The sequence below is a fragment of the Opisthorchis viverrini genome (genome assembly GCF_000715545.1).
Source record: "Opisthorchis viverrini unplaced genomic scaffold opera_v5_280, whole genome shotgun sequence".
Taxonomy (NCBI): domain Eukaryota; kingdom Metazoa; phylum Platyhelminthes; class Trematoda; order Opisthorchiida; family Opisthorchiidae; genus Opisthorchis; species Opisthorchis viverrini.
Genome location: NW_008751939.1, coordinates 573,240 through 595,633, shown reverse-complemented (window position 1 = coordinate 595,633; position 22,394 = coordinate 573,240). Strand labels below are relative to the sequence as shown.

Genomic DNA, 22,394 nt, shown 5'->3' with positions numbered 1-22,394 from the left:
GACCGCGCGCACTCTTTCACTGTATCCAAATAAGAAACGTCCTAGGTGCCTTTGAACGGTTGAGTGTACAGAAGTTCCGTTGAGGGTGTACCGCAGCCTGTTGGGCGGTGTTGAGACCATAACGTGAGATAAGTGCCTTCGAGGTAAACCAGAACCGTCCGAGCATTAAGAATAAACAGCATTTAATGAGTATGGTAAGTCCTTCAGTTCTGACTTTTTGAATGCTGTAACGTCGGGTTCATTAGTCGCACAATGTTCTTAGCTGCAAAACCTTTGCGAACAGAATAAAACTTTTCACTCAAAAATATTGCGGTTTGCTGCGTATGTGCTCAAACCAAAAACCTTCTTATCTATATTCAAGTTTTTGCAGGTCGCCGAATGTTTATCCATTGAAGCCATCACACCTCTGGCGAAGAGTCTCGTGGAATACTTTCCTAGCGTCACCTACACCACAGGATGCCTAGATGGGGCTCAAAATTTCGGACTCGTAATCTGAACTCAATTGCGTCTCTTTCTTAGAAATTGAACAACGCGCCTTCTGGGCCGACAAATTAGCGTCCATGATGACCTCATTTAATAGCCGGAGTATTGCGCATCAGCTGAACGCATTTGACTGGTTAAGGCACACTTGGATAGGTACAATTACCTGGAAGCATCGATGCTGTGGTTGCGACATGAAGAGCTTGTTTTACTGGGTATAAACGCGGGCCATCTGCACGTGAGTCCTCATGTCCTGTCTGCGTCATGTTCCGTGGTGCTCCTTTTCTGAGTTTAATGTCGTCACTGAGGGAATAAATTCAGGCACTTTTCTTGGTCTCCGTCATGCGCTGAATGTGCTGCACGTCTGGATGACTCGTTTACCCCCTTCCAAACTATCACGCTCTATCACATGCACCCACCATCTACTTCTAGCGTATTTCGAGGAGTCCCAGCTAAGTCTGGCATTAGCTCTCATGCGTTTTGTTTCATTAGTTTCCAGCGAGGATCAGGACCGCATTAAACCCTATGCTGCACAATCGTTATTGTCACTAACACGGAAAGTTGGTATGCCGTGCTGGTTGGCAGATCTGAGGAACGATATTGCCCACGGCTCGCTGCCGTCAATCGAATTACTTGAGCGTGGCTTTTGGTGGTCATTAGAATGTGTTCGCGATTTTTGGGACTCGAATACATCGCATTTCTCCCTCATTTGTGTGAAGACGGAAAGTTCATTCTTATCAGCATGCGCTATTGTCGACAGCTTTCTTGCATCACATTTGAGTGATCCCAAAACATGTTGCGGTTCACAGTTGGACGAATTGAATAATTTATTCGGCGATGACCGTGCTGGCGTCCCCTTAGTCCAGTACATTGCTACTAGTATCTTACAATGCAGCGATCCCAAGTTTAGCGTAGCGCCCGCGTCGCTTTGTCAGTCCATCGAGTCGCTCCTTGTATATGTTAAACAAAAGCAGCATTTGCAACTACTGATTTTGCAGTTTATATTGAATGTGAGCGCTTCGACGGAGCGCGAATCTCTGCGCATTTCACTTAGTGTGGCGTGGGTGACTGCTCTGTGTGATTTTCTTGCGAGGAACTCTAACCCTCTGTGCAAGTTTTTGGACGGTTACTGTGTTAAAACTTTTGATTGGCGACGTGCACTCAATCATATGTTAACTGTTTGTTCCATTCATAATTACGACCTCTGTGTGGAAGTCGTGCGGTCTTACAAACCACCAATGGAATATTCGAAGCAGGCCACTATATTGGGGCATATGAAAGCATTCCTAGGTATTAACGATTGTGGCTGTCCCCCAGGTGAGAAACCGACATCTGAGGTCAATCGGCGGTGGCTACGTTGTCCAGACGCATGCTGGTTTCAGGAGCCCCTAGGAGCTGTCCTCAATCCGCGTGCTAAACATCATGACTTTTCTTTTACAGAGAATGCCGCGACAGGTTGACAGTATCAAAGATTTTTTGAGAAAAACGCAGCGGGCGGACGCTAAATGTAGGTTTTATGCCTTACAATCATTGTTTTCTCAGCTGTCAAGATAAAGGAAAACAAGGACAATGTGAAGTTTAAGATTCGCTGCAGTCGATTTTTATACACGCTTGTTGTTACCGAAAAAGAGAAGGTCGGTAAAATAAAGAGTTCTCTTCCGCCAAGTATGTCCACTTTCCAGTATGCTAATTCACTTACTAGATCTTACTGTCAAAGAGATCAAATAATTGGACTTTTAATACATGTGGCTCCCAGGTCTGCCTGTTTTGCTATCGATGGGCTATGATTGTCGTAGGGAATTTCAGCCCGGGTTGAGTTAAAGAAACAACTTAGTAACGGGTTTAGTTGACCCTTTTCTATCGCAACCTCTTGAACGTGTCGACCTAGCCGCACTTCAGCCATTCCTGGAATGTTTACAAATTGCTAGCAACTAGGTGTGCCACTAGCTGAAACGGTGTGAAGGCAAATGCTATTCTGCTGCAGGAATGGGGAGACGTCTTCGCGGTTCTGTGTCGGTCTATATACCTCGGCGGCTGATTGAGCTATACTGAAGGGCGTCCGTGGAAAACCCGCTGTCTCATAACAATTTAGTCATTGTTTAGAGGTCTGAAACACAGTCTCCTGGTCCTCCAGGTTGCAGGTTGGGACATGTGCTGCAACTTTTCTGAATTTCCAGCCAAACAACACTGCCTTGAGGACCCTAATCGTCCTGTGGGCGACCTGACAGCATCCCAGCCCGCGTACAACCACGAGTTGCACATATACAAGTGAACTTCTGTCACATCGCTTGGCACCATCAACAGGGCTTGTAAACCAAAACGGGCTCTTGTTGACGCCTCCCTTTTGTACGGCAAGGAGGCACTGCCCACGATGATGACTCAGGGATAGCCTTGAAATTTTGGGTTGGTTAACGGACTTAAAGATTTGACATACTGTTGTACCACAGCAAATTTTGCCTCTATCTTCCCATCGCGTTCATGTCAGCCATGGCCTACATAAGGCAGCGTTGCATGTATTTTGAAAGAATTGGGTTATTGGTGGCTCCCCGCTCAAGAGTAGATTTCGTGCTCACTACTAATCCCTGATATCCCAGATGTGAGAGTTAACGTGAAGTGCATTTGATAGTCAAGGTTTGGCAACAGCAGTATGTCTTGCGTTGACTATCTCTCATTTTACGTGGTTAATCGTCCCCCACTATTTGGCAAGAGATCCCTAGCCAAACCGGTACTCTTTGCAAACGTTCCGTGTTTGGCTATGCCTACGTACCTGGGCTTGAATTCCGCCCCTCAAGGACTACACTCTGCAACGGTTGCCGTCGATTGTTTTTGGGCTGTCGTGGTCGCAGTTTCGAACAGAAGGTTTCAGTGCAAATAAATTCGAGGTGAGTCATTTTTATACGATGAATCCTTGACACCTCTTATGAAGGTTTGATTACATTATTTAAACTGAATATTCACCGCGGTGTACTCTGTTGACGCGTTTCGTCGTTTGTTTCAGATGGGATGGCCTTTGGGTGAGTTATCTACCTTTGAGAGACAATGCTACAAACCATTTGTATCGTGCATCGTAGTATTTACGTCCTACTGGTGTATCCCCGATGGTTGACTAACCGTAACTCCTCTATTAGTAGTAGTGCTAGCGGTTTTCCTGTGGTCGAAATTGTTTCACAACGTCCCTACCTTCACTTCCACCAGATGAGTTACTTGAATTTGTTGGATACGATAGAAGTTGAAACTGACGAATGTGTAAACCATTTTGGCTCTTTTTCGTCTGATGCCTCCACTAGCGCACCTTTACTGGACTAGGACATCCTTCGATGGGCACACGTGGTCTGGTCGTTGAAAACCTCGGACCGTGGTGTGAAACAAGTCCGTTACAACCACCTACTGGAGTCCCTTTTGATGTTTACTATTGAAAGGCAGTCCGCAGCCCTGCCGGTTGTCGCAACCATCTGTATCCAAGCACTGGATTTCAGATAAAACTCAAATTTGTAAAAGCTCATACGCGTATTCCTCCTCGAGAGCAGTACTGCTGGACGGGCTGTCAGACCTTAGGGCAAAAAAAGCATCTGTGCGGATCTAGAAGCTTAGTTGATCCAAAGGAGAAACCTCTGGCGAGAAACAATGTACCTAGACTCAGCTGATATGCACAATGGGCCGAAAGAAGTCCCCGATGCGCGAAACACCCATAGCGAAGGCTCGCTTGTCTGCAATAGAAGTGCTCTTGATCGCCGAACTGAAAACCTTCAATATCAAATCAGCTGGCTGTTTTGCAGTTGCTCAGCCGAATCCATGATTTGCAAAAAGCTCCGAATATCAAAATTAGAACTGCAGTTGCTTCGGAAATAAGGGGGCGTCTTTCATCCCTCAAGCGTCATCGAGTTGCTGGTCCTGATGGACCTCCATTTTCTGTACGAATATGGAGGTGAAGTTTTGTTTTTTTTTTGCTTCTAGGACGTATTTGTTTCCTCCTGGGCGAAAGAGTTAGTGCCAACCTGCTGGAATGAGTTGATAGCGATGCCAATCTACAAAAAGATTCGCTGTAGTTGTGGCAAACACAGAAATTAACTTATCATAACCAGACTTTGCGTCGCTTATCGTAACACGTTCCAGAAGTTGGGGGGTCTCTCCGCTGATCGCCCTTGATTCAAAGCTGGAATCAACAAAGGCTTTGCTCAAATAAATTAATTTGTTTGCATGGTGTGAGCTACCGTTGTTTTCATCTCGTGTTACTGAGTGTTGGTCCGACGAAATTTGGGGAAGGGGTTTTCTTGGGCAGCAGCACGTGGCTAAAACAATTGATGATGCTTGGCCCAATACAACGGGTTTTCGGGGGATTCGTCGCATTATAATATTCGTTATTCTCACTACTACCCGCCTCGCGTATTTATTTTGCAACCGTCGCGTACATTGTGTTCGACATAATAGCTAGCAGAACTGTATTACATTCGGGACCCGTGGGGTCATTTCTTGAATGTTCCGCGCCACGAGAATTCCTGAGCAAACAACGAACTTTCGACAGAGTAAAGGCTGCATCAGCACGTCCTCACTCTTTGTGTTGACGCAACGCCGTATGAATTCAAAGGTCTTCAATTGTTTCGTTAATGCAATCCTCTTAACTACGCTTTCTGGAAGAAGAATATCAGAGCTTTGAGCGTGATCCGGTCGTCATGTCCGCATTCGTCTGGGAGTGAGAATGCATGGGATGCTCCTTAAAAACCTCAGAAGGCATATCCAGCCAACATATCGGATGTCTTCGTTTTCTTTCAACTTTGTCGTGAAGTGATAAAGCGGATGCCGGAAGTTCTTGAAGTCGTTGCTGATGGGTACCTTATCGATTTGGAGCATTTAGGCGTAGACTGCGCGAGCGATGCTGAATAAACTCAGCGTCATTTTCCGGCGTACTACACTAGTTGCATAGTGATGCTTCATAACGTACAGTTTGAACATGCCTCTTGCAGTTCAAAGAAAAGCACTGAAGGCTGTATTAAGTTTGACGGCAGTCTGTCTGCTGAAATCTGAACGAACCTCGTATGTCCCCGACTTCGGTGGTCAGTTTGTCATTTGTGATGTCTAATACATATCACCTCGTCCTAAGGGTCGCGCGCATGTGAGGGCTATGTTGTATAGTTGACAGACGCGACGGATACTCAGGCTTCAGAGTTTTGATCACCGATGCCTCAAGGGTTGCTGGTACCCGAATTCGGATTGTACGTCACCTACTGCGTTGGCTCGCTTATTTGCTGTGTACTAGCGTCCTCTTCCATGTCGCTTTCAGAATGATGCAAACTGCGAGGTCAAACAAGCATAACTTGGCAAAAGGGTGTGAAGGGATTGCGGTGGTTGGCTTTTGTTGCTGTGGTCCGTATTCCAGAGTAGGAGTGTCCGTGACCACTGCGGCATTCTGCTGGGGACGTTGCAAAAGGTGGTTGCTGTTCGTGTTTTCAATTTATTTCCGAGTTGTTTGACTGAGCGCTCGGAGGTGCACACATCTCACAAAACTTGCGCAAGGCCAGTGTCAGGTCCTCCCCCTACACACATCACCCCTTGACTTGAAGGTGCTAGGTCTAATCAAACAGACTGTAGGTGTGATGCGGTGAGCAGAAGTATTGCTGTCTGTAATTATGAAAACTGAAGCAGTCGTGGCACTTTGGTTTCCATTTATCAATTTCGTTCACCTCTCTTTCAGAGCCCCTGGCATCAGAGGTAAGATATGACAGTCATGATGTGTTTGCGTGTCAGCTGATACATGACTACTTGCAGAACTGATGAATTACCCTCTTTTCACTAGTTTTTCTCTACTTTACAGGTCAGTTCGGCGTTTTGTGTATCGAACCCGACCTCAGCCTTTCGACCTTCCCTGTTTGGGCTTGGACAATCTGGCAGTAGCCCAGCCTTGTGGTTCCTTTGGGTGGCATGACAGCTAGGCACTGGAAGGGTTTTGCAGCTGAACGATTATTTACAATCTTTTTCTGTTTACGTTCTGTTGGTGTGCAAAACTAATAAATCTTTCCAGTGGAAGTTTTGGGTTACTTGCTATTGGTCTCTGGTCCTCACGTGTGTTAAGGCATACAATAGCGTATTTGTTCATTCAGTAAATGGTTGACCTTTTTTGTTTCGTCTACTGACTTGCCTATCTGCAAACAGCGTTGTCTGCTTTGTGCTCAGTAGGTCATTTGGGGGTTAGTTTTGGTTTGTTTCCATTGTTTTCCGGACGGGTCATGAAACAGAGGGTTAATGGGCAGTCATGCCAGTTACTGTCACTCTTGTCATTTGGTAATGGTTTTCTGACGTCATAACGACATAGGGGTAAAAAACTCATATCAGCTTCGACACAGCAGATTCTGTTCGAGAGGTGTTTGCGTTCTAACGAGCATGGCTGGTGAATGCCACCATGCATCTACTACCACCTTGAGGAGATTTGGGACACTGGATGGATACTGGTGTGAACTATTGTGAGGTCCTAGCTCTTGTTCCAGTTTCCCCTGTGTGGCCTAGAGCTATATACGTCGGTGCCATTCACTTGAGTAGACACGCACCAAGTGCTCCGTCTGGGCATGTGAAACCCAGTGTTCGTTGGAGTGACGTGTTCAGCTACTAGCGCGTGGTACCGCATTAATGTTTTTTCCGGGTTCTACACAACTTTTTGTCGTGCTTGACTAAGAGCAAGCGACAGTGTTTATCCATGAAGGAAAGGTTGCGGTGGTGCTCTAATCTATCAGCTGACGTTGGTTTTGTAATTTGCGCCCATTATGGTCATTGTTAGCAACGTTGAGCGCATGGCCTTCTTTCATCAAGTGGAGCTAGCGGCATAACTGAACACCGATTATGGCTGCCGTACTTCTGTCACCTGGTAATGGCAGCATTTTCTTCGGACCTACATCAGCATACAGGTCACTCAGATCCCACACTCTGGTGAGCTCCGGATGCAGGACTGCATCTCCATTTAACTTCGCCGGTTGCCCTAGTAGGTCTAGGGAGGGTGCCATGCCGTTACGGTGAAGTCGCTCTGATGGGGCGGTTGTTGTGGCGTGTCACTTAGGTTGCGTAAACTCCAGATGGATGTAATGTTTATTTCACGTGCTGGTTTCAGAGCCGTTGATCAGGAAACCTCTGTCCGGGATGTCCCTGGTTGAAAGTCCATTTCTCCATCGTCTTCAGGCTTGCGTAGCCTAAGGGTAGCCCCGCATTGTTCCAGTTTCACGTTTGCTGAATGAGAACAATGGTTTTGGTTAACTAGTCCAACGCCATCGACCAGCTCTCTTGGATATTGGTTGGTTTGGTTTGTTCGGTGTTTCAACATGGACCCGTCGTAGGGTGTAATATACAGTCTAACCATGGGTAAATGGAACCTGTGAACCATGTGGCGCATTTGTCTACTTTTTGGCCGGGTGGTGTGTTGCCCTTCTTCAGTGAGGCTAAAGGCTTCATCGTAATGCAACAGCTATTGGTGTCACTACTTCGGCTTCACATGCTAGCAGTTTGTTTCAGTTATGCCCATTACAGCCGAATTTTTATACCCTGCCACAGTTGAAATATCCGCCGAGGAGCCCCATGCTAATCGCGTGAACAAGGCTCCTTGAAGCGTCCTTTTAGATCTCAACGCGCACGCCAGAAATCACGACTTTCGGTGGCACTCGTGAAGTAGACTCATCCGTCCACCTATTCGGAAATTCGACTAAGTCGTCGGTGAATCTCGTTTTTCGAAATTCTGTAGGTGCCACCCAACGACCGTCTCGAGTTTGAGTTTGTACGGTATTGGGGGTATTGCAATTGAATACTTCAGTGGTGGCCCTCGAGAGCCGAAGATAGCTCAGTTATTAAGCTTCGAACCTGGAAGCTTGTGTTTTGAACCCAGCCTCGGAATTCCGACTGCTCCTATCCAGTGTTTGGTGGCGTGGCAGTGTTCCAGCCCATGTGCTACTTTCGATCGGAATGGATGCGCACGGAAGTGACAGCTGAAAGGTAGTGGTCTTTAACTTCGCCGGTTGCCCTAGTAGGTCTAGGGAGGGTGCCATGCCGTTACGGTGAAGTCGCTCTGATGGGGCGGTTGTTGTGGCGTGTCACTTAGGTTGCGTAAACTCCAGATGGATGTAATGTTTATTTCACGTGCTGGTTTCAGAGCCGTTGATCAGGAAACCTCTGTCCGGGATGTCCCTGGTTGAAAGTCCATTTCTCCATCGTCTTCAGGCTTGCGTAGCCTAAGGGTAGCCCCGCATTGTTCCAGTTTCACGTTTGCTGAATGAGAACAATGGTTTTGGTTAACTAGTCCAACGCCATCGACCAGCTCTCTTGGATATTGGTTGGTTTGGTTTGTTCGGTGTTTCAACATGGACCCGTCGTAGGGTGTAATATACAGTCTAACCATGGGTAAATGGAACCTGTGAACCATGTGGCGCATTTGTCTACTTTTTGGCCGGGTGGTGTGTTGCCCTTCTTCAGTGAGGCTAAAGGCTTCATCGTAATGCAACAGCTATTGGTGTCACTACTTCGGCTTCACATGCTAGCAGTTTGTTTCAGTTATGCCCATTACAGCCGAATTTTTATACCCTGCCACAGTTGAAATATCCGCCGAGGAGCCCCATGCTAATCGCGTGAACAAGGCTCCTTGAAGCGTCCTTTTAGATCTCAACGCGCACGCCAGAAATCACGACTTTCGGTGGCACTCGTGAAGTAGACTCATCCGTCCACCTATTCGGAAATTCGACTAAGTCGTCGGTGAATCTCGTTTTTCGAAATTCTGTAGGTGCCACCCAACGACCGTCTCGAGTTTGAGTTTGTACGGTATTGGGGGTATTGCAATTGAATACTTCAGTGGTGGCCCTCGAGAGCCGAAGATAGCTCAGTTATTAAGCTTCGAACCTGGAAGCTTGTGTTTTGAACCCAGCCTCGGAATTCCGACTGCTCCTATCCAGTGTTTGGTGGCGTGGCAGTGTTCCAGCCCATGTGCTACTTTCGATCGGAATGGATGCGCACGGAAGTGACAGCTGAAAGGTAGTGGTCTTTTTGTGATGCACTACTCAGCAACCTTATGGGTAGTGCATTACATAATACATGTATCACGATATCTCGAATATCGCAGCGACTGAAGCATGAGGCGGCCTAGCGCAGCACATTCAGTTGCCTGGAAACACCCCCAACGAGAGATTCAGCTGGGTTACAGGTGAGCCTCGAAAAACCAACTTAGTTTGCAAATGAGTGTATTTCGGTAATGGTCATTCTGGGAGGTCATACGGGAACGTGGTTTTTGGAGCATTCCCGTTTTCCTGATAAGCTTGGTAACTACTGCTCTACATCTGGTTTCCGCGAGCAGTTTTTCAAGATCGATAGGATCCAAGAATACCCGTGGTCAGTCGGCAAAAGTGTACGTGCGTTTCCTGAGACTAACTCTAGGAGTAATTACTCTAGTGTCTACCTCTGCTTTGGTATCAAGGTGTGATCGGGTAGCGGATATTGTGTCGTTCTGCGATTGCAAATCGCTGACCCTTACTTATATCGCGCATGCCTAATTATCATCTACTGGGAGATCTCACCGTGCCTAATCATCAACCGAAAGGCGGGCAACCTATGAGTGAAGTTACAGGTGTTGGTATAATCCATCGCCCAGGGTTCAGTGCAAGTGGGTGCGCTCAACTGAATTTGCCACGAGGTATGCCTGAAAACGGGTCGATTATCGCCCATAGTGTTAGTCTCCATGCTGGTCTCGCCACTGAGTAATGGAAGCGTAGATGGATCTTTTGTTCCTGATAGCATTGCAGCCTTGTCCATTTTTTACGCTTGAAGGGTTTAAAAGAATTTGCTTTTTATAGGGCGGCGAGGCACTCGTTTTGCTCCCAGTGATGGGACTAGTCTTACGGATTAATTACCAATGTTCCGACATCCGTCTACACTGAAGTGTTCATCATCCAATAATCATATTTCACCCATTCTTCCGCACGTCACTAAAGCGATTGGCGGATGATGACATGGGGCGTGGAACGCGTTGTGTACAGTCCTTATTGATACTGAAGTGCAGTTCTAGGCGGACCGTATTTGCACCAGTGTCACGGAATCCTCGGGGTTTCTATCAACACTACAATCGAGTAAAATAGGGTTATAAGGCCCCTGGTTTCTTGTGTATTGGGTACAGTAATTGCGATCATAATAGTGAGAAGTGTGGATGATCTTTGATTTTGTGCATGACGGGGTAGTGAAGTCGGGACAAGCATGGATCTTTCAGACCGTGTTTTCCCTGGTTTCAATGTTCGCCCTTGAGTCCGTTGACCTGTGCCTCTCGGGACATTGGTTGTGCAAGATGAAGTTGCGCTTCTTCCGTGTTAGAAGTTTTGTCCGACCCAGAGCGTCTGAGGCTTTCCCGGTTGTTTGCACTGCAGCTCTCGTAGGTGGTATGTAGCAAGGTACGTCACCAATCAGTTGGTATCGGTGCAGTGAAGTTGGGGTCTGGGAAAAGAAGCAAACAGGTAGCGTGTTGATGATGGAATGGATACAGACAGTCATGATACTTTCGCTGCAACGAGTCCCGTAAAAAGAAAAGGTAGTTTCAGAGGTCAACTTAGCGGATTGTGTAAAGGTTCGGTGATGGTGGGTGCTTGCTATTTTTCCTTGGAGTCTGTCCAAGTTGAGGTGATTTCATCTCTGCAATAGCACTTCTGATGATCTTGAAGCTGCATCCGCAATGGAACATTGCGGTTTTTATGAATGAATCTGAATTCGAAATGTAGTTACTGAATACTGTTATTATTTGTGTGATTTTTAGTGCAGTTTGGCTCGCAAATCACAAATGCAGGTTTATTTGTCAGGTTAACCAATAGCGCTTACCGTTACTCAGGGATACTTTTGAGACTGGTCATGTTTTGTTGTAATGACTATGCTCCTATCAGGCCTTCCAACATTTGGACGGTTTTTCAAGTATATCCACATTCGTTATGTGTTCGTTTCAACGCAGTTTCGCACTCGAAATCGTGATACAGCTGACCTTTTGTCGTTGCGGCTATTACTATATACTGATTAGAATCCCTCACTCATACCATTTACCACCGGTTCTAGGTTCGACGAATTGGTCTGCGCATTTCACATCAGTCCTTGTCGCTTGTGACGCTCTCACAAAGCAAGGTTCTACATGATCAGTAAATATGTTGCCCTCTTTTTTTAAGAATGACAGCGTATATGCCCAATGGTTACCGTATCGCAGCTTATGAACGAATGAAAGTAGAAACAACAAAAATAATCACCATGTTGGTGATAGCTAAGTGAGTGATAGTGTCGGTCGCCGGTATCATTTTGCGGAGGCTGGAGCTGCAGGCGACAAGGTTAGCCCAGACAAGTTATTTGGACGTGTGAGTCTGCTGAACTTGGAATGTGGTTTCATACTGACCTCGAGGTTGATGGATTCTGAAGACATTTGAAATGTGGCTGCGTAACAGGACGTGCCGGCTTCGGGCTTGTTAGACACGCGAATAGTCTCCCAGTCACGTTCACAGGATCTAATGGTCCCTATGTGCATCTAAGCTTAAATCCCGATTGGTAACTTGGCTGCTCACCTTTAGGGCGGTTGACCATTATTCGGTCTTTACCTGACTCTGCCAGTGCGATAGTTTTTTCATCGGTCACATGGAACCAGGTGATCTCATTCATGTGCGTCGATCTTCACAAAAGAGATTCTACTAAAGGTTTAATTAGGGTCGTGATGAACTCATGGAGACGAGTTCGAGGGGAACAACGACACAGGCAATGGTTATGAATTTGATCTTGTTTTTACCACAAAGGGTTTGGTCATTAGCAAGCTATCAAGCGCCGTATAGTCATACTGATCGGTTCCCTGACTATTTTCTGCGGTTTGTTCGCAGGTAACCATACGAATCTGAGCAAACTGGTTATTGGACCAAGTCACCGTAAGTAAAGCGATTAGGTTTGCATGACCTTAGTGTTAGTATATTACGGCTGTTATGGAGTGCATAACTAGATTCCATTCCCTGTGAGGGGTGTATTTACGAGGGTACACTTGTAAAATGTATCCAGCCCTCAGCTGAGGACCGTTCTAGCAACGTACCTTCAGAAATATAGACGTCACTGTTGAACACTTACTTCAACGGTTAGTTCCGAAACCTTTTGTTTTCCGTAGCGGATTGGCGTCAAAGCGATTGTCAGTGCTGAATGGGTGCTCGGTGTCTGACAATTATATTTGTCCTCGGGTGTCTTGGTTCTCGTTGGCAATAAACCAGACTGTGGAGTAATTTTGAACTCACTATTATTTGAGGGACTCAGGGTGGCCACAAACGGTTCGGGTACACTGAAATACAGATAAATTGGGAAGAGGTTACTGAGAACTTATGACTAAGCACTTTTGCCACCAGATTGGCTACGGGACGGTGGTTTATTTTTGTAGGAACATGTCACCACTGTTTCTATAAGTGGGGGACCTACACCTGAGTTTATTAAAGCTATTTAAGAGTTTCAGGTGTTGAACATGATCGTTTGAGGATTTAATCGGACGACGCACAATTAGTTGTCTAGTTCACCGGAATGGAAAACTGGATGACAGTGTCTGTCACCAGCCAAGACAACATCGTGAGTGGGCACACACTGATGCGACAGTACAAATAAACCACCATGAAGTCAGCTTTCCTTTCGACGGCCACAAGAAGTTTCCCTGGGTGGCTGTGCTCATAATCTAACTGCAGATGCTCACAGCCTCAGGCACATTGAATATCTTCAGGCTATGACGGTACAGTCCACCTGCAAAAGCATTCGGCAACGAGATATATCTATCAAGCTAAGGAGTTTGATGGATCCTCCCTGAAAACTAAGCGTTAAACTGTCCATGCGGACTAGTCTTAGAATGGATCGAACCAGATCTAAAAATAGGGAGCCGAACAACAAGGAAACTCCGGAAGTGTTCCCCTATTTCGGCCTAGTTCCTAGTCATTTTGAGGGTAGCGGTAAATTTACTTTCCAGTACCTCTTAAGTAAGATATGTCAGTTCAAGTTGGACTGTGTGTCGTAGCCTCTCTCAGGCTCTCAGTACGTAGCATCTTGAATCTAACTGGACTCAATATCTCTGGTCGTTTCGTTCAGCGCCAACCCGTGAATACAGTTCACTGTCATCATAGCTTCACCATTCGTATTTTTTAACAAAATTGAGGGTGGTATAAAAGGATTTAGGATCAGGCTTGTCGCTAAATTATCGGACCAAAGCAAGGCGTCTTTCGCACATGACGACTACCTCAAGACGTCTCAGCAGCATTTGTAATTTTTTTTACACTGTGAAGTGTAAATTTTTCTCAACTCACCAAACTACATTAATGCCCTTCAGGATGTTGCGCTCTCAGCTTCCAAAAACTGCAATACTACTTTTGGATATTCCTCTATTGGTCACGAATTCGGTTTACATCAACGTGATCCTTATCCGAACTGTTTGAGCTGCTATTGCTACATCTGCTGTAGTGGTTTCCTGCCTTTTCGAGTATTATGGTAAATGTTCAAGATCAGTTAGATCGTTCACCGGAACACCGGGACAACTGCCCGAGAACTGCCCACGAAATGCCAGGTGGAACCATCGTGGCTTCCGTTGCGCAAATGAAATGCATTCCGTTTCCATGTCTTCTTATGTGTAATATGTCCAAATAAATATGTATACTATAAAAATAGTTATGTATACATACATACATACGTATTTAGCGGTGAGAATGTGCATGTTTTTGCTCTTATTGTCGAATTTAGCCTGTCGTCCCTCTATCACTCCGGTTGTGGCTTCAGGAAAAATGTTGGCCATCTGATTCACTTGGTCATGGACCTGTAGATACTGCATATTAGTGGTTCACACGAGTGGGGTAACATTTCAGCACGGTTATCTGACACTACTGTGGTTGTGACCTACGGATGTTGTCTAACTATTCGTCGAGTCATTACGACAGATTCATGGAAAATTCCATCAACTTCAACTCCGCGACCCCGTGGGTAAAGAGGGCGTGGAGGTTTAACGAGGGATATAATGGGGAACCAGTTTACGCAGAGCAATGGATGACGGAAACTGGTATTAGTATCACAACGGGTGACGGTGTGCAGTACATGGGTCCATTCCATTTTCTGTCTATTACTAACTTCCGGCAGCAAATAATGAAAAAGATCACTTACGCTGATTCACTCGCGAGCGACAATGTTGTCGTGGTCGTTTTTCCTAGACTTCGCATGGGTAAAATAACCACATCATCCACAAGTCTTTCTTTGGCTTCAAATCTCATTGCAAATTTCCATATTCCCCCAAGTTCGGTCGCAACAGTGAGCTGTGCTGTACACCTGAAAGCAATGGATATCAGTCAATTTAGATGTAGCAAAAACGAAAGCCCAAGTTACTTGTTGTCGCGACTTCAAGCTTTGTTGTTATGACAGCCTGTTTATAAGTGTGTGAATCTTCGAGTGATTACGTCATCAGTTCCTTCACTCGTGTACAATACGGTTTTTCAACAAAACGGAACTGGAGAGCCGTTTTGCTTCCACTTGACAGGATTTTGAGGTGGAATCTGTTCACTTTGCGCAGCCAAGCTTATCTGCATTATGCTGGGTGGGGTGTGCGTGCCGGCGGTGTTGACTCAGGCCAATCTTCGTCGGAAAAAGGCGGGAACAATCAGCGCAGGCCAATTGGGCAACCGTGTTCGTACCAACACTTTCATTGTCGTGAACTCGATGGTGGGCTACCAAGCCAGCTTTCGATTTGCAGCACTTGCCACATTCCTCACACGTGTGGAGTCTAGGTTGGCAGGCATTGCCTAGAATACCATGCGTGCTTGGAGGATTGTGTATTTTTTTCGTGAACCAACAGAACTAACTTCGGGTCAAGAGGAGCCGACATGACGTATATCATCGGAGACCATTCAGAAGATAGGACCAATTACGTCGTCTACCAGGCAAGGATGAACCACTGGGGTGAAGCAAAAGATCAACTGCAACGCAACTATCTGGTCTCGGGTCCATCGCCAACCGAGATCAACGGCAACCAGTGTTGGGCTGTTGGTTCGGCAATAGGATAATTACACCAAACAACGCAGCAGCGCTGCTCATATTCCGTAACATTACCAGCAAGGACTGTCTACATCGCAGAAATTACATGACAACTATGATATTCAGGCACATATGCGATTTCACGGACAAAGTGGAAAATCGCTGGTGGTTGAAAAATTAGGAGTTCGATTTACAAAACTTGTGGAGGTGCACAGTAGAAACGGAAACACTACAACGGAACTACAGCTACCCTGAATTTACGTCCAAAATAGACCAGAAAGTGACTATTATAGGAGATTTTCTGGTGTTGATCAGGTCTTCAGCTAGAATTTACCCAGATTCGGTGACGGCCTCAATTGTTTTCAATGCCTATTTTTTCAATACACTGCTGTATTTTGGACAGCTACCTAGCAGTTTGTCAGATTGGTGGTTGCTCAGCCCTCGCCCTCCCTGGGCTGCTAAGTATATGGTGATTGTAGTGAATCCTGTGAATCAAATTGATTGAAACGTCTAGCAACGGTAAAGTATGGTGTGAGAATGATTTTATGCATTTTTGTTGAAGATGTGCGTTTTAATTACTCTGGCATTCTGTTTCGCCTCTTGTAGAACTGCAACAAGTCAGACTGAGCGGAAACAATGTGGCTTTTGAGTTCATTCTGCCACGTCCACTGTGACCTTCCAAGTGAGGTTTCGGTAGCATCAACCTTTGACTAGGAGTGACTAAAACGACCCCTATCTCAGAACGTGTCTACCAATGTAATACAAAGTTGACTTCTATCAGGGCCACCATTGTTTCATTCATTAGGACGTATTGAATCTGGTTGAAGAATAGAAACTTGAAAAGCTGTTCTTTTTTTGTATCTTATTTATACTAGCAGTGATGCGTAGGGAAGTTACGAAGCACTGGTGAAAACGAATTACAGCTCAGAATATACTGATTTATGGTTGCCTTGTAGGTAGACTATAGGCTGTAGAAGAAAATATCGGTTGTTTCATTTGATTCTGTCTGACGATCGTGTGCAAACTCACTTAAATGGATGAGATGGTGTAAAGACCAGTATTAACTGTATCTCAGTTGACCCGGTTGTAGTTTCTCCCCCAATCCTTTCAAGTAATATTTGTACAGAAGATTCAAGAAGTTTATTAATCATGGCTGAGTCCGTTGCTCTTGGTTTCCCGGATGGTACAAGCTGGTTTTTGTCTTCCCGAATTTTGTTCGTCGCACTGTGGCTTCTTGCTGAAGGACAAATCTTGAGCTTGATAAACGGTTCTTCACTCTCAGAGCATTTCGGCCCCATGGATGAGTAAGTTGATTCCAGCGGGCAAATTTCTATCGTAGCAGGTCGGTCATTTGGTAACAAGGATGGTCTAGTTAATGATCCTTTGACTTCAGAAGCATCAGCACACAAATAAAGACAAAGTTGGTACTTTGTTGTTGATCCTACTACACCGGTGATTACATTCGAGCAGCGTGTAGGCGGACTAGAGGAGCGAACGACTGCATGGTCCATTTTTCTGTCAGATAGAATCGTACAGCTCAGGAGCGAGGTAGTTTCCGCTATGCCCTGTAGAATCAACAGAAAGCAAAGATAATACAAGATAGCCTGCGAGTTGGAGTTATTTTTGAACCACAGCAGTAGAACGTTCAATCAATCCAACTCACAGGACACGCGGTCAACGTAGAGGATTCATGATAGAAACTGTCAGACGATAACAAACACATAAGTCGTTGGACATAGCGTTACACATAACGTGATGTGGAAGAGCCAAGGTAATGAGAAGATTTATTTGCTCAGGGGAGACAAACTTACTGCTTTCATACCCCGAAACATTGCCAAGAAAACACAGCTAAAATACTGTGTGACTGTTTCGTCACGTGTGGGAAGTGTTGGCGGTTGGTAGCTTACGATTCTTTGGAAAAAAAACTGAAGCCGAAACACTGCAGAAAGTAGTTTACCATTGAATCAGGATGGCTCATCAGTGCACTTGTTCTTCCATTGGTGTATGTTCGACGGGAATTAATTACCAATGTCTCCCATCTTGTGTTGCGTATATGTAGGCCGAATGATCACCGACGCCCTCTCAGTCTAACTCAAACAGAAAATACTGGTTCATTCCCGAAATGCACTCATTTACACACCAGTTCGGTTTTAACTGTTTTAACCGCTTGTCCGGAACGCTCGGGTTTTACGGATCTTCCATGAAATCTTTTCAAAACCCTGGTTGCAACCACACAGGTGCCCAGAATGATGAATCTCAGTGTCCCTTTTGTGATTATTTTAACAGGGTTTGACTCGGGACGAACAGCGCTGATCATAGAGCAAATCGAAGTTCGTATACCGGGTCTAATAGCCATAATTTTAAAGGGGATTTCTGTTAAGCAAAGTTAAGTTGGTGCACTACTGTTCGGAACTTTCCGTGGTACAGGGCAACCAGAGAATTAGTGAATTGGAATAGATTAGCAGTGCTAGACATCGAATATTCCCCTTGAACATTGTGGCAATAAGCTGGGCATTGTGGGAGTAGGTTTGATATTACCCAGCTTTCTTCTATTTGACCAACAGTACAGGAAGATTTGTCACATGTTCATCAGTCCATTTTGTCCGCATACCCGACGACGAATTTCACAAACGGACTCACCTTTAGTGGTATAACCCATTCCACAGGCTCACGAGGCGCAACTTCTTCACCCACCGAAGACTGTCCGAATGCAGGTGGCGAACGCATTACAACGGAACATGTTGCAGAGTACTGACGCATCTCTTTTGGTTCAAAGGCAATGGGGATTGTGAAGTACGCCCCCTTCTGCAAAACAATGCCTCTACACAATGATAGAATTGATGAATACAGCGTGACAGGTTTTGTCATTTGTATTTTATAAAGGCAAAGTTGCATAGTACAAAAGGGTGATCTAGCCGGGTGAAAACAGGCAAATATTTTTCCCGAGAAGGAGTATGGGGAGTTGCTTCCATAACCTAATTTGTGAAAGCCTTTTTTACATTAGGCTCTGGCACGTGATAAGGTCGCCATCGATTCTTAGTCAGTTCTTGGCGAAATTTCTTGCATTAGTTGTTGCAGTCACGTAAAAACCAGGTGCACAGTTTCATTTAACCACGCTGACTAGCTGAAATCGCGCTGTTTATTCATGGACTGCACCGAGAGCAGCGAACTTGCTGGAAGTAACCGGTGGTTTCACGTAAATGTTGACGGTAATGCGATCCGTCCCTAGGGTTTGGATTCCGCTTTATCAACCTAATGTTTTGAGTTTACCAGTTAAAGTTTAATGAGTTCATTGAAGATTTACGCACCATCCGAAGGCAGATGGTCAGCTTTAGTCCACTCCAGTATTTTGGAGTCAAACTAGTGCACGTGCGTATGGCCTGTCGGCCGAACGGTTAATTGTTCAAACTACTAGCCAGAAGGTAACGTGTTCGAGACTCTCCGGAGTTTCGTGAGATGCGCACTACTGATGATTCCCAATAAGGATGAAACAACTGCACAGTGCTTCTCGGCTTTTCAGCATAGATTGGCTTCACTTACAGGACGAAATCTCCACGAAAACACAAATCTCCTCACATTACCAACGATTAGTAGTCAAATTTAAAACAGCCACAATATTATGGTTATTGGATGAATAGTACATAATTGTTTGGGTTAACAACTGTAGACCGTTAGAAGAAACTTCGTTCATTGGCAGCAATGAAGCCCAGACTAAGCATTTCTGGAGGCCCGGTATCTAAAACGACTACCCACCAAACGTAGCCAACCAAAGTTCAATTACTCAATTTAGATCAACAGTTTGACTTACTTTCTTTTTCGTAAAAGTAATTGAAAAGTTTCCACTAAATCTGTTACTTGATGGTCATCTCCGATGCCTTGGGATACTGGAGATGATTGAGCCTCCTCGGCTGGACCAACAAACACCGTCTGCTGATGAACTGTTACAGGAGACTGAGTGAGGAGAACATCAACACACACTGGATTGTGGAATGGATTGGAAATAGGCACCAGCACAGTACTTGCTGACCCGATTTCTGCATATGTGTACACTGGCTTGTGAGCTTTGGGAAGAACTCCACATCCAGACACGAAATATCGCCACTCTATAAGCTAAAGGAAACAAGTACAGAGATATCAAGCTATCTGAACAACTTTGTTCAAGGTCCGAGGATGATAATGTTCGTTCTCACCATGTAAAGCTAAATATGCATATTCTGAGCAGCCATACGAAGCTACCCAACATCCACACTGACGGAGAACCGTGTGAAGCCATTCCTAGAAGAGGTCGTTTTCCAAAAGAGGTTGGTTCAATTCACGACTTCGCCAACCGAAGATGCAGATAACTTGTGCCGAACATTGAGTATGTGGCTAATAGAAAAGGGTCACAGACTAGCTCAACAAATAGAATTAGGACTGTTGTTCGGTGCTTCTCAAACAACCTCATATGCGTTGGTCGAGAGGATACCCACTTCCTAGGTTTGTTTATGTGTTTTGTGTTATCACAACAGCCAAGTAGCCAAACCAGATGGACTATTCGATCACCGTGATGATAATTTGTGTTGCCATGTCGATTTGCCCAGTTAATGGACTGAACTTCAGCCTCACTGTTGTACAGGTATATAGGGGAAACGAAAATATGGTTAATAAATTCGCTTATTCGATGTGAAAGCCGGAGAACGATCATCCTACTAGACAATGACAGGAATTTAGCAAGTTGGAAGTGTCGTTCGCCCGGGATATACTTCCGTTTGATGCGCGCATTAGTTTGTAGAATGGCCTAAATATGACTCAGTGTCGGCAAACATTCCCCTAAATTAAATGTGCATATTTTTCAACCTGACGTCACCATCACCATCAACAACAGCATGACATCAGTGCTCAACACCGACGCTTCACTGCCGACAGGTCTTTTTGTATCGCTTGTATTTAACGGTGAGCGAAAATTCCCTCGAAGTTAACGATTTTCTACTTTCCAGAACCATTTACTCCAGAACGCCACTCTTTGGCGAAGGATGGAAAAAGTTCATCAGTTCGCTATCTGATTCTCTCATTCATCAAACTTTTGATTCAGGTTTTTCGTCTCGTTTTGAAGAGATTCATCCAGGCCAGACTTCGCTCCATTCGTTCATATGGTCATAAAATTTGATAGGTCTATTGTTGTGCTGAATGCGTCTGTTCTTTACGACCTGCCTCACTTTGTTCAACTGGAGACTCTACACTGCCTAATACATTCCTGGTCGCACGGATAGATAAGATATATTTGTACTAGCAGATGATCCACAACAGCATTCGAAGTCTATACAGAATGTCCATACAGAATGTCCACACAGAAGAGTCTATACAGAAGAGCAAGTATCCATACCTTTTTGGACAGAAATCGGATCACAGCCTCATGGCCTTCCGTACCCAGATTAAACGGAGTGAATTTTAGTCCGACCTGTATTGTGGACCTGGCTTCCAGAAGAAGTGCTTTAGGAGGAACATGTACTGGTGGCAAGTGGGATGTTCCCTCAACCGGAGTCGTCGAGTTCATGGTTGGGTTTGCACTGTCAGAGAATCGCTCTTGCCTTGGAGGGTCTATGACGTCGAAATGACTTTGTATCAAAACGTCCTTACCGGAATGAAGCGCGGGATGGGCCGACGGTTCCGATGGTACGTTCATTTGTAAGGCGAAAGCCTCAGTGTTTCCAATATGTGGCGCCAGCACACAAGGTTCATCGGAATGATTCTCCAGTAAAATAGTTGTGATGACTGACCTAAAGAAACAGACATTTTACATCACCGAAATACATGCACAGGACCAGGTAAATTTGGATAACTTTGCTAACTTTGGGGTTTTGGAATGAGAGACAACTGTGATGATAGGTTTTAAGATGAAAGCACCCGAGAGTGAGAAACACTGTGGCAATCCAACAGGTGGTAGTTCAGATCCGGATTGACGACAACGACAAGGGAACAGCAATTCATGCGAGGTCAGAACTTACTTGCTGCATCACTTTTAACAAAGTGTGAAACAGATGTAGACATGGGTTTCAGTGCCTGACTGTTTGGAAGACTATGAGACATGCTAGGTTTACATAGCCTACGAAAAAGTAGATTCATTATACTTACTTTCCCAGCTCGCAGTTGATAGGCTGGACGTGAACGTCTTCAGGCTTTGTTGTTCTCAGTAAAAGTGCAACCCAGAATTCACCACACAGTGGGTGAAAGAACGTGATACTGTAACAATAAGATGAAACCCGATAAGACTCTTCGTCATTAAATGCCCACACATAAACAGTAAGATCTTTCGTTACAGTAGTCTACTAAGACACACTAGTCGATTGTCAGTTTTGCTCGGTATAAGAATTTGAGAAACATTAGTTCTAATGAAATCAATTTGGTTACTTTGCCACAATACAAAGATGCAGGAATTGGATGCTAAAATGGACAGTGAGGATTGGGAAAGATATTGTGAAACGTTCAACAACAAGGCGTCATAGAGGGTATATAGAGGGGCCTGGCTTAGGACACATTGTCTTGCAGCTAGACTCTGCAGGTTGGCCTAGGATCTCTACTTCCCCCGCGGTGAACAGTTTGTCGTTTTAAGCACGCAGTGGCTAGATGTTTCAGTGGGGACTTGTGGAAAACTTAGGACCGTGTGGTGAAACACCGAAGACTGAGAATGTCACAGTTGTGTATCAAGCATGTAGTTCTTTTTATTGTTGATATCTTCCACGTCAAACTAGTTCATAGTGACTTTTTCGACAAGGGGGAAAGCGCTCCAAATTGCAGCAGAATAAGACGCTGAAAAACTGCATATCAAGGCCTATTAAAAAGGAAAAAAAGAAATCGGTGTACGAATTCGCCGAGGTTGATTAAAATAAAAGGCGAAGTTTGATCATCCAGAGGCAATATTACGTAGGATGATATATATA

The 22,394-nt window shown here is 45.1% G+C and overlaps 2 protein-coding genes across 2 annotated transcripts in view; one reads left to right on the top strand and one right to left on the bottom strand.

Annotated features, from left to right (window-relative positions):
- Positions 1 to 848: 848 nt before the first annotated feature.
- The window catches only part of T265_09510 (hypothetical protein), a gene marked incomplete at both ends in the record, with an annotated part of 37,926 nt that continues 16,380 nt past the window's right edge, over positions 849 to 22,394 (top strand). The window contains 3 exons of the mRNA XM_009175598.1: positions 849 to 1,797; positions 2,023 to 2,145; positions 6,170 to 6,186. Coding sequence (XP_009173862.1) covers positions 849 to 1,797; positions 2,023 to 2,145; positions 6,170 to 6,186 — 1,089 coding nt within the window. The remainder of the gene's footprint in view (positions 1,798 to 2,022; positions 2,146 to 6,169; positions 6,187 to 22,394) is intronic.
- The window catches only part of T265_14870 (hypothetical protein), a gene marked incomplete at both ends in the record, with an annotated part of 78,005 nt that continues 66,196 nt past the window's right edge, over positions 10,586 to 22,394 (bottom strand). The window contains 7 exons of the mRNA XM_009175605.1: positions 10,586 to 10,920; positions 12,565 to 12,769; positions 14,614 to 14,775; positions 16,507 to 17,042; positions 19,333 to 19,587; positions 20,840 to 21,233; positions 21,589 to 21,696. Coding sequence (XP_009173869.1) covers positions 10,696 to 10,920; positions 12,565 to 12,769; positions 14,614 to 14,775; positions 16,507 to 17,042; positions 19,333 to 19,587; positions 20,840 to 21,233; positions 21,589 to 21,696 — 1,885 coding nt within the window. The remainder of the gene's footprint in view (positions 10,921 to 12,564; positions 12,770 to 14,613; positions 14,776 to 16,506; positions 17,043 to 19,332; positions 19,588 to 20,839; positions 21,234 to 21,588; positions 21,697 to 22,394) is intronic.